Source organism: Hordeum vulgare, chromosome 6H (assembly GCF_904849725.1).
Source record: "Hordeum vulgare subsp. vulgare chromosome 6H, MorexV3_pseudomolecules_assembly, whole genome shotgun sequence".
Lineage (NCBI taxonomy): Eukaryota > Viridiplantae > Streptophyta > Magnoliopsida > Poales > Poaceae > Hordeum > Hordeum vulgare.
Window position 1 is genome coordinate 326,914,630 of NC_058523.1, and position 12,546 is coordinate 326,927,175.

Sequence of the window (12,546 nt, forward strand, 5' to 3'; positions counted from 1 at the left end):
GAGGTGGAGCTAGGGTTTTCCCAAATTGGCATGGGGAGGGAGTTAAATAGGGAAAGGGGGTTAGGGTTAGGGGAACTAGCCCGTTTTCGAGCCATACGATCTCGATCGGACGGTTCCGAATGTGGGGATGGTGTTAATGGGCTAGGTGGGCCGTGTAACTCTGATGGGCTGAGAGAAGAGAGGGGTTTTGCGGCCCGGCAACGAGAATTTAAAAACACTGGAAAAGCGTCCGATGATAAACCGATGATGGTCCCGCTACAGTTGAACGTTCGGGTATCAAACGGACTGTGATTGCGATGAAATTTGGCAGGCGGTGTGTCTACATAAAAATAAGACCGCACACCAAGTTTCAACCCAATCCGAGAATATTGTATAAGCACTTTTAAAAACAAGATTTTATCGATGTCGCGGACGCGTAGGTGTGTGGTCGGGCTCAAAACGGCCAACGACGAACATGAGAGAACTGACAACTAATAACGGATGCAAGTTTTGAAAACTGGCGGCAACGAAGTGCCGATGCAATGCAGATGACGCGCATGATGCAATGATGAACGCGACAGACAATCTAGCAACACGGCGACAACGGAATAAAAGGGGAATCTTCTAGGGCGTCGGTCTCGGGGTGTTACACGCAACCTTAGAGTTTTCCGTTTTTTTGTAGATCCGTATTTCCGAAACGTTTTATCTTATAAACCGTGCGTCCAAATCTCGATTTTTTTTCACCGTTGGCTTCCTCGCGTCGAGATCTTCAAAACTAGATCCCATGTTGATAGATTTTAACAAACTTTTTTTAACGAAAAACCCGAAAGAAACAACCATGCCTCACGCGATAGAAAAAAAAACCAAAAAACGCGTTTTCCCCTTTGTGAGAGGCACTGATCGTGCCTCTCGTGAAGGCAAGACGTGCCTCTCGCGGAAGCAAAACCGTGCCTCTTACGAAAAAAAGAGAGCAGAAAACGTGTTTTTTCCCTTTCAGGAGAGGCACGAGCGTGCCTTTCGCGAAGCAAAATCGTGCCTCTCACAAAAAAAAACAAACAGAAAACGCGTTTTTTCCTTTCGGGATAGGCACGGACGTGCCTCTCGCGAAGGCAAATTCGTGCCTTTCATGGAAGCAAAACCTTGCCTCTCGTAAAAAAATAAAAAATCCGTTTTCCCCTTCCGAGAGGCACGGGCGTGCCTCTCGCGAAGACAAAAACCGTGCGTTTCGCAAAAGCAAAACCGTGCGTTTCGCAAAAGCAAAACCGTGCCTCTCGTAAAAAAACAAAAACACATTTTTTTCCTTTTCGAGAGGCACAACCATGCCTCTCGCGAAGGCAAAACCATGCCTCTCGCTGAAGCAAAACCGTGCCTCTCGCAAAAAAGAAACGTTTCGTCCAAAAGTTACGAAAGACCGGTGAAAAACCGAAACACCAAAAAAAATCCGAAAAAACCCACTCTTAAAGGCCGAAAACACGTGCGAAAAACTAAAAAATGCAAAATACAAAGGAAACGTTCGGAGCACGACATGTGACGGCGGCTAAGAACGCGCCAAGTGACGGCCCGGGAGTATTCGCTAAAAGGCTTCCGAAGAAGTGCTTGCTAACCTAGTTGCTCTAGCTGCGTGGGTAAGTTTTTTTAATGCCTCCGTACAAGGACATGGGCCGATATCATGCACTTTGGGCCGTGCTATCTACTCTCACCTGTGTAAAGAGGCCGACGACAGACATATCGCTGGCCCGCTTCCGTGCAACTGGGTCGCAACAAGACAGCCGCACGAATTCCCCCCAAACCCCGAAAAGGTCACGCCGCCGCTGCGACTCCGGCCGCCGGCCTCCCCTCCTAGATGAAATCTCAGCAAGAATCGACCGCCGGCGGCCGCAAGAGGCGGCGTAGAGGAGGAGTCGGGAAACGCCAGAAGGATTCTTCTTCTTACTCACAACAGGCACCTCTGCCTGACCCTCCAGCGGATGGGGCCTCCCCCCTGGAGAAGCGGCGTCGCAAGGCCGGCGAGGCCGCCGCAATATCCAAGGGGCGCAAGCCTACGAGCCTACTCGAAAAGGTAATTCCTTCCTAGTCCTAGAGCTGCATGTGTAGAATACTAGAATGAGGAGTGTTGGTAGCTTGGTGTTCGTTTCCTTTTGCAAAGTGGTGTGTTCGTGGGATGATAAAGATGATTTGCTACGTCTGTAGGTACACACCGCTTGTGATATTTGACTTTTGAGTACTTATTCATATCATTATAATCCCTGAAGAACAAAATACTAGTATAACATACTAGAATGCACGATTATTCATTTCATTAAAACAACTGTACACGATTGTGATAAATTTTTTTTGCGGGAATTATGATCATATGTGCCACTTTGCAAAAAACTACTCTTTAGTGATCTAAACGACCTTATATTTCTTTATGGAGGGAGTAATATCTATACCACTATGTAGTATACCGACAACTTCAAATATTCTCCGCTGATTTACTTTTATCCAGTGGAGAAGTGGAAAATCCCATTGCCCTTGGCCGCTGGATTTATTTCTCAATTTGGTTGGATCGTGCCATGTTGCATCTCTAGAATCTTCTACGAATCCTTGATATATAGTGTGCTAATAACTTCAAATATTAGCCGTTGATTTACTCTTATCCAATGATGAAGAGTGGTGAATCCCATCATCCTTGGCCGTTGGATCTACTTCTCAGTTCGGTTGGATCATGCCATGTTGCATCTCTAGAATCTTTTACAAACCCGCATGAGGAGACCAACATGTTTGCCCGCTCCTTGTGCACGACTTCCGCCTCCCCATTGACATGCTTGGTCACTGTCGAAAGATGTAGACGACTGACAGCATTGTCTATATCTAGTGCGCTTTTTTAGAAAAGTAGAATAAAAGTCTACATAAAATTAATTGCATATGCAAAAACTATATCTAATACTACTATATAGTGTATCAGTTTTAAACTTTTCAATCACAAGATCAAGAAGCAATGTGAACTGTTGATTAAGTCCATCGGATGGTTGAAAATGCCGGGATTCACAGCTACAGTACATTCTACAGACTATAAAAGTTAGTTGCTTGTGGCTGTCATCCATCTGTGCACGTACCTGGCCTGGGAAGCCGCTCCGTCCATGGCACACGCACTGGCAGCTGAGCCATGAGCGTGGCAGTGTGTGTTCTGCATGCAGCATGTGCACCAATCAAGCGCCATTGAGATACCTAAGAGGTGAAGTTTCGAGAGAGTTGCTTAGAACTGTATGTATTGAAAGATAAGGCTACACAAGAAGTTAAACTAATAATGCTTGCAGCTTTGAGATTAATTTATTTTTTGAATTGAGTTGAAGTTCAGGTTGAGTTTGTTTAAACTGGCTGTAGTGCAAGTACTAATTATAAGCATGGAAACTTTGGACGTCCTGTGCACGTACCCGTGTAATAGTAATTATGTACTCCATCCGTTCCTAAATATAAGTCTTTTCAGATATTTCACTAGGAGACTACATACGGAGTAAAATGAGTGAATCTATACTTTGAAGTATGTCTATATACATCCGTATGTAGTCTTTTAGTGTAACTTCTAAAAATACTTATATTTAGGAACGGAGGGAGTAGTTTCCAACTAAATATGTATGCATGTGTAACCGATTTAAAACTGATATGTACATGCAGTGTATGGCAAAAAAACAAGTGCGTAAATTTCAGATGAAGTGTTAGATTAACTTATATGGGGATGGATTTTTTTTTTATGTAGGATGAGTAGTTATATTGCAGTATAATAACTACTCTCGGAACACACTATAGTACTAACTAATACCGTCACATGCGTAGCATGTACCACTCACTAGTATAAGTAGACTTGTATTACAAACTGAGTACAGTATTTCTTTCGCACCGTGCACAAATGGTGCATTACACATATTTTAGCATGTTCTCTATCTCTAGCACGAAATGTTCATGTACTTAAACCAGAGGTCATATTTGGTGACGTGATCATTGCTCTGGATTTCCGGTAGGACGAGTAGGTGTATGATCTAATGTTGATAATGTCAACACCTAAGCTAGAGATACTCACATGCTTTGATGCGTGGCTGAATTTAATACACATCTTTATCACACACAATGCACATTTGCTCTTAGATCTTTTTTCTAACAAATCCCACAATCATTGTTTATAAAGCGGTAAAGCGACCTAAAGCGAGCACCACCCGCTCTAACGCTTAGGCAACGCCTAAGTGCCTAAAGCGGGCGCTTAAGCGCCTAAAGCAGACAAATATCTAAGGCGCTGCCAGGGCGCCTTGTTGCTTAAGCGACGCTTAAGCGTCTGAAGCGGGATGCTTTGTAAACAATGCCCACAATTTATGTGAGGTTTGGATAGCTGGAGTTGTTAAACATGATTAGCAGTAGCAAGTGAGGTGTACCAGGTGACGTGAGGATGGGAGGCCGTTGCTGCAGCAACTCCCAAGGATAACGAAGCTGGTGAAGAAATCGTGAAGGTCCTAAGGACTAGATTGCACTGATCTACCAAGGGCCTAGAGTGTGGGACAATGTCACTTGGGTGCGGGTGTTTAGCTCAAAAGTTAACTGTATATTGGACTGTTGGTAGATGTTTGTTTCCTTTCTTAGTCATTTAGTCATGTCTAAGTGTTTCTTCAGCCTCCTAAACTCGCAATGAACTGGATTAAGCTCCGGTAACCATGAATGCTGGTTTTATTTTGCTGTATCAAACATCTATATTACTGATATAAATTGATGGCAGCCCTTTTTCTCAAGGGAAAAAAAAAAAGAAATTTGGTATCTGTATACGATTGTGTTGGTCATACCTTCTTTTTATATCTCCGACCTTTTTTCATGAGTTAATTTGATGTTTTTGTTTGTCCATTGACTCTATTTGTAGATGCGTGCAAGGTTATCTGGAGGTCATTTCAGAATGTTAAACGAGAAACTGTACACTTGCAGGTTCACATTCATTCCACAGAACACTTCTTTTTGTATAAGTTGATGTGTTGGTACTTGGTAGATCAGGGTTCTTTACATTGTCTTACTGCACAGCATTGTTTATAAGGCGGTAAGGCGACCTAAGCCGAGCACCACCCGCCTTAGCGCCTAGGCGACGCCTAAGCACCTAAGGCGGACGCCTAAGCGCCTAAGGCGGGCATATTTGTAAGGCGCTGCCAGGGTGCCTTATCGCCTAAGCGTCGCCTAAGCGTTTAAGGCAGGACGCCTTAAAAACAGTGCTGCACAGGATAGTTTTGGCCAATAATTAATCATAAGAACGCGATAATACTTCAGTTATTGTTTGAAACACTAGTCGAATGCCCGTGCGTTGCCACGGAGAAAAAAATAGGAGGCGGCATCATTCATGGTGAGACGAAGCACAAATCAAATGGATTTGAAAATGACACTTCGGTTTGTTGGCGGAAACATTTCAGTTTTGACAATTTCAGTGTAACAAGAATGCTCATGTGATAAAATTGAGATGAAAAGACTTATGCATTTCCAGAAGAAATATGAACAATTGCAAACATGTGTATATTGGGCCATATATGAAAGATAGAAAAGCACGAATAAATGAACTTTGACTGTGGCATTACAACAGCGAGGATGCATAATCATGACAATTTTCAAAACCAACATCATTCAAATATCTTTTGTTATTTGCCACCATTTCTTTACTTTTCTACTTTTTTCAAGGTCCTAGTCTCAGCTTCTCCAAACATTAACTTGAATCAATATGTCCTTTGCTGAACAAACAAAGAAAAGGAACCAAAACAAAAAAACAAACAAGAAGAGCCTTGCCAGATCTGATGCACAAAATAGAGTGGCACACAATCAAGTCTTTTGTAGTTCACTGCATTACCAATTAAAGATTGTACATGAATTGTTTTTATGCTTACTTACAATCAATCGTCTCATGAAGCATAAGGGCCTCAAGACGAGAAATGCGCCATCACTAAGTTACTTAACAAAGAGCGTAATCTTGTTATTAAGCATAGATGTATAAACATGGGGCAGAAGTAACACAGTATGCCCCCTTGCCACAAAGCAGAGTATCTTCCATCTAAAAAAACAGAGTACCTCCCTCACTATTAAAACTACCACTGTAAAAAGGCAGAGTATCTTCCTTTGCTACAAACCAGCTCGTACCTGAGCACAGGAAATTAGACAAATTTTTGGCCTTTGCTTTGCCTTATTAGCGCGCTTGATTTGTCATCTCCAGCAAGCACTGTTTAATAACAAAATAATCAAAGAGCATGTTACATGCTCTGAAGCATATGAACATATATACTGGTATGCAAAGATCATAGACACAATTCTTCCTTTATCAGATAGGGCTCTGTTTTTTGTGTTGCTTCATATACCCGCTCACTTAGAAGGACATCAGACAATGATTATTGCATACATAACTGTCTGTGTTATATTCAGACAAAGGAAAAAACCGAGTCTGTAGAGGGTGTGTAATATATTTAAACAAAGCAAAAAGCAACGAACAACGCTTGCCATACATTTTGTACCGAGTAAAGAAACAAAATGTACAGTAAAAGATGCTTTGAAATCATGCGTATATAGAAGGGGCGAGTGCACATGTACATACACAAAAATTAGTACTGGACCTCTTGTAACTGTTACATCGACCAGGTTTCTGCCCCAAAAAAGATGCTGATAACACACAACATGGAAAAAAATATTTGGGGTGTGGCCTGAGAAATTGGATGTGGAGCTACCAAAAGAAGGAGGATCGTTGATGAAAAAGAGACCTTCTGTAGACGTCATCCGTTTTTTTTTTTGAACAGAGGGAATAACAAAGAGAACTACCAAAAAAAATTGATGTAACAAATGTTGGTGAGATGAATGTTCTTATCATGGTAGTCATGACCTCTCACAAGATCAACATCTATAATATAATAACGAAAAAGCGAAACAAAGTATCATCCCAACTCTTTATTACATAACCTGACACCAATGGATACATAGATAAATGCTCTGAAGGAGCAATAAAACACTTTGCAACCTACCATCTCATACTATAAAATCTCTAATGATATTGCGACACCTCACTCATGCCGAGTCACTTATTTTGGGACGGAGGGAGTAGATGCTGATCTTGTGTGAGGTCATGACTACTATAATAAGAACTTAAATGACCACCTCAGCTTCCAATGGCAAACGCTAACAAACTAAACAACCTGATGTTTGGTACGGCGCATTGGTATTGGGTCGAGTCCAGAGCGTTGGAAGTTTACCATATGCATGGGTATTTATGAAAAATAATTGATGGAACAAATGTCGTGGAATTGGGGGCGGACGATGCTGAGGGCGTACTTGCCAATTCGGTGAGATGGAGTAGGGGGGGGGGGGGAGGGGAGGTGGTGGGCGGAGGGGTTGCTGCATCAAAGGAGGCAAAAGAGGCATCACGGACTTGGGGGGTGGATGGCGCCGGTGGCGTACTTCACAACGTCACATCGAGCGAGATGGGGTAGGGGCAGAGGAGACAACAGGGAGGAGGTGGAGGTGGAGGAGGTAGTGAGTGGTGGGGCTGGTACGGTAGAGAGGAGTCAGGAGAGGCGTTTGGAGCGGGTGGCGCCGGCGGCATGTGAGCGGCAGTGGCCACCTGCCCAGTTCGGTTCCATTGTTTGCTCCCCTTTTCTAGAAGGATCGAATACCTCTTGTTGGATGAGGTGGGGATATATGGAGCAGGACGTAGAGAATAAGGGCCTATTCGTAAATGTGAAGTGGGGCTGTCTCCCATGCGTCAAATGCAGGTCTGATGGTCGAAAATGATGGATGGCAGGCACACCATCATCACCAACTTGTTTTTTTAATAGGAGTACAGATATGGCATTGTGAGTTGTGATTAACTAGATCTGATATACTACAGATGTTTGCTAAATATTGATCATGAAAGGTGATACAAAATGTATACAAATATTGTTAACCTTAACACCCGCGATATTCTGCATGCCTTGTCTGACCTGTACTGCCAATTATCCCTCATATCAACTGGTAGCCTGAATGATTGTCATCTCATTATAACCTAGGAGGTGGAAATACTGGAACCTCCATAGAAACCAGAACATCAACTTTTGCATGATTTACACTTCTCATTTGTTCTTATCCTTTCCAGTGGCCAGGATGCATTTGACTACTTTAAAAAGGATCCTGAGCTTTTTGACGTGGTATGTTATGTATTTATTTCTTCTACCATATTAATACTTTTATCTGCTAGCATATACTATTTGTCTTTCTAGCACATTAGTTTATAGCATTGACATGGATTCAGTATCAAGATAAGTAGGTCAGCTCTAATCAATATAAGTATGTCTGGTCTAGTGATAAAGCATCGGAGTATCTGGGCAGGGTGAGTTTTTGCATATGTGGCATCCTGAAACCATAAATTTAGTGCTCATTGTTCGATTTCTCTGTGATTCAGCCTTTTCTTTTTGTGGGGTCTTGTGCTTCCATCTGTATGAGCTTCTACATGGTTTGCTATTCTTTCTTTTTAGTTTCTTGTTTGCACATTCTATCTGAAATAAATGTCGTTTAGTGATCGATATGCAGAAAGCTTCTTGCATATGTGAAGTCAGGATAATTGATCCTGAGAAAGCAACTCCATATTCACCTGCTACGCGGTTGAAATTTCACTCTGTTCTCTTTTAGTATCATGCAGGATATCAAGAGCAGATGTCACATTGGCCAGAGCAGCCAGTTAATGTGATAATCAAGTGGTTGAAGAGTCATAACAAATCATGGACCGTTGCTGATTTTGGATGTGGTAAGAATGCTAAGAAGTTATTTTCGTTAATTTGGCACTCTCTTGCAACTTACCTCTCATTATTTCCCTGCACAAGCATGATATTACCATCGACATTGCGCAGGCAATGCAGCAGTTGCTAAAAACGTGAAGAACAAGGTCTTCTCCATCGATCTTGTTTCAGATGACCCTTCGGTGATCGCTTGTGATATGGCTCACGTAAGCACTGGCCACATTTATTTTTGTGGTGTTTTACTTTGTTAGCTTTATGTTTTCTGTAGTTTAGGATCTGCACTTTTTTTGTTAACTTTCATTTTAGCTGCAGAAATGCGTTATCAGTGATTCCCAATTAGTTCCTCGGATTCCAAATTGGGTTCTTCTTCATGACTATTGATAAACTTGAGAAACCACTGCAGAATATGGCAGAATGACTTTAATGCAATATATGACAATATTCCTGTGCAAGACCTTTGCATTTTTGGCTAGATTAGTTTCATATCCACTTGCAGTTGCACATTTTATTTGGTATGATTTCATATTTTACATGGTGGAATCCTCGTGCCGCTATCTCCCGGCCTCACAAGCCATCTTTCCCTGGCCCTGCTACTGCTAATACCCCCACCCTCCATCCGACGACCTTGGTAGCCATTGGCCACAGAAGGGGGACTTTCTCTTCTAGCTTGCCCCCTCACTTCTCTTATGTGGTGGTTATTGTAGTTGTATCCTTCTCTTTTTTTGTTTGTTCGTGGCGGAGATGCTGGGTGCGCTTCAGTTGTTTCCTTGAAATGTGGTGTGCCGTGGCTGAGACTGTACATTTGGAGAGGAGTTGTACCTATGTAAAGCTGATGAGATGGTATTGGTGCTTCGTGAACTGGAGTTCTCAGTTTTTGTGAATTATTTCTATGCATCACTCGTTGCAGTTCTTGGTGATGCAATCTGTGGTCTGTCTCTCAATTGCAAGCTGGTAATTGTAATGTTAGATCATGCTACATATGTGGAATGGTTCTCCTTCATTTTTTTTCGAGAAAACGCAAAATGCGTTTCATTGCATTGAAAAGGGGGGGAGGGGGGGGGAGAACATCCTCCTAAGAGGCCAGTACATCGGTGTTACAAGTGAATCAATGGACGTCCCAGGAGGATGGCAGGGTGACTCTAAGGCCTTTGGCTCCTGCCTTAGCCCAATTCCTGGACTCGTCCTTGATCGCAGCGTCTAGCTCGACTAAGGATGGGGTTACATGGTCGAATACACACGCGTTTCTATGCTTCCAGATCATCCAAGGGACCAGGAGCGCTACGGAGGCCAAGTAGTAACCAGCATGTGTGACTGACAATCAAATGCAATTTCCCCGTTGGGGGAATGGGGTTCTGTATTTTCTTTTCATGATGGATCTTTCAACACTAAAAATTCCTGATATTTGTATGGTATTCTTGTTTTCGAAACAGAAGCTGTTATCACCAATATTTAATACTCCCTCTGTACACTAATGTACGTCTTATATTAGAGTACAGAGGTAGTACATAAGTGCATTGTTTAAATTTAGAGTGGAACCAATATTTACACTGGAGGTGTATTAGTTGACAACAATAGGTTCATCTCCTCCTCAGTATTTCACGACATCATCCTTCAGGAATCATCTACTCACTTAAATTGAGATGTTGGTAAACTAAATCATCAGCAATACCATTCACTATGATGGTCTGTTGCTTCTCCCTGATTAGACTTTGTCACATATATTCCTGTAACATTTTTTTTCCTTTTGGACTTCCAATCTTATGCAGTCCTCCCTTTGAAAATGAAAAAAATGCTAGGCCTCAGTGTGTTTAGAACCGAATGTTTAATATAAACATGGAAATGCCTTTTTTGGTACCCGAGTTGTTACTTCAACTAAATTTGTAGTCATTTATGCACAGACCCCATTGGAGCCATCCTCTGTAGATGTGGCGATATTTTGTCTTTCTTTGATGGGAACCAACTTTCCGAGTTATCTACAGGAAGCTAATAGAGTCCTCAAGCCAAGGTTTGCTTAATGATTAGCTCCTAGACTTTTACAAGGAATGGTCTTTCGCTTACTTTTTAGTGTTTACACTTTTGTTTAAGCACTAGATCTGTCCTTTTACACATTTGTTTAAGCAGTGGTTGGCTTCTTATTGCGGAAGTGAGGAGTAGGCTAGACCCAAACACCGGAGGTGCTGATCCTGACAAGTTCTCTGAAGCCATCAGCCAGCTCGGCTTTTCCGTTGTTTCGAAGGTTTGTATTTACTGTTTCAAAGATTTCCTAGAAAGATTTTCACATGATACAGTGCTTGGCTACTTGCTAGCTTCTTTGTGTAGCCAGCTAGCTTTATTGAAATCATTTGGAACTCTAAAGTCTAAACGAGAAGTGCATATTTCAACCTTGAAGTCTAGGGGTAGTTTAATTTATAACCCCCAACTCCAAAACCAAGACAAAATTGTCGCGTATGTGCTGTTTGTGTTCAAAACTTTAAACAACATAGACCAACCTAGTTTCTTATCATGCTAAAGTAACTGGAGTGAAAGATCATTCCAAAGGCTTGCATATCCTTGAAAACTGAATTATCACGTGCTCATACTGAATCCTAGTTTTCTGTATATTAGGGTATACAAGCTGTAGTATTTGGAGTGGCAATGTTGCTTAGTGCATTGACTAAATAATGGATAATAAGAGATATGGGTATCACAGCTTTAATTATGTATCCTTAGGGCGTGCTTCTGAAACTAATCTGTTCTTTGAGCCGAGTATGGATCTAGTATGGGATTGTGGGTTTGAAATGTTCCCATTGATGCATCCTTTTTTGTGTTCCATGTTTGAAAGTCCACATGACGGGTTCTCGTTTTGGTTGGACTTTGGATCCTTTTGACATACCGGTGTATTGATGTACGCATACAGTTTGTTTTTGTATTGGCATAATGGCATGAGCATAAATAAATCATATGAAAAGAGAAGATTAATGTGGTACTTCTCAATTGCTAATTGGTTCCTTTATGCAGGATGAGAAGAACAAAATGTTCGTCCTGTTTTATTTCAGGAAAAAGGTTGGTCACCCTATTTCCTACCTCCGCCCGAGTGACAATTAACAATTGCATCGTTGACATAGTCAACATATATTTTAACACTGAATTAATGTTGCGCTTTGACTTGTCTCGGCAGGAAAAGAGCAAGGTGGTGGAAAACATTGAATGGCCCCAGTTGAAACCTTGCTTATACAAACGGCGATGATCTCATCCTCCACTATGGTCGCTCTAGACCTCTTCCAGAGGGTGGTTGAATTAATGGATCGCTTGTGCTAAACTAGTCAGGCTTTTCTGCTCCTATTTCTTTTACCTTTGGGAAACTGTATGTTCAAAGAATCAGACCACACCAGATATGACCTAGTAAGCGCTGTAACTCAAGGCAGTTTAGAAGTGTATTGTTATACAGTTCTGAATCTGCTTCATATCTTCTTGCCTGGGCCTTGTAAACGAGTGGATGATAAGATCAACATAGTGTATTATTTATGTGTTATTCATTATGTTTGGTATTTGCTCTCAGTTCACAACGAGGTCATCCTTGCTGCTAGAATATCTATGCAAGGAACATAGTCCCCTAAGTAAATCTCTAAAAAGACTTATATTTAGAAATGAAGGGAGTAGTACTGAATTTCTCTTGCCTTTTTGACTGAGTAGCATCGTCGTTAGAGTGACCCGTCGCTGCCCCTAGTGGATTTCGATGGCGACCGATTTGTCTGCCTGCCTGCCACTTTCTGGTGGAAAATTGCTTCCTTTTTTCCTGGGTTGAATTCGCCTCTAATTTCCTCATATGTGTCCGAGC

General features: G+C 41.9%; 1 protein-coding gene across 1 annotated transcript; it reads left to right on the forward strand.

Moving 5' to 3' along the window:
• The first annotated feature begins 1,716 nt into the window (after positions 1-1,716).
• Positions 1,717-12,256, forward strand: LOC123402449 (ribosomal RNA-processing protein 8). The gene is made up of 9 exons (XM_045096374.1): positions 1,717-2,038; positions 4,862-4,923; positions 8,090-8,141; positions 8,623-8,737; positions 8,841-8,935; positions 10,628-10,734; positions 10,851-10,965; positions 11,727-11,771; positions 11,887-12,256. Exons 1-9 carry the CDS (start codon positions 1,823-1,825, stop codon positions 11,953-11,955), a joined length of 876 nt encoding a protein of 291 aa, XP_044952309.1. The 5' UTR covers positions 1,717-1,822; the 3' UTR covers positions 11,956-12,256.
• The last annotated feature ends 290 nt before the right edge of the window (positions 12,257-12,546 follow it).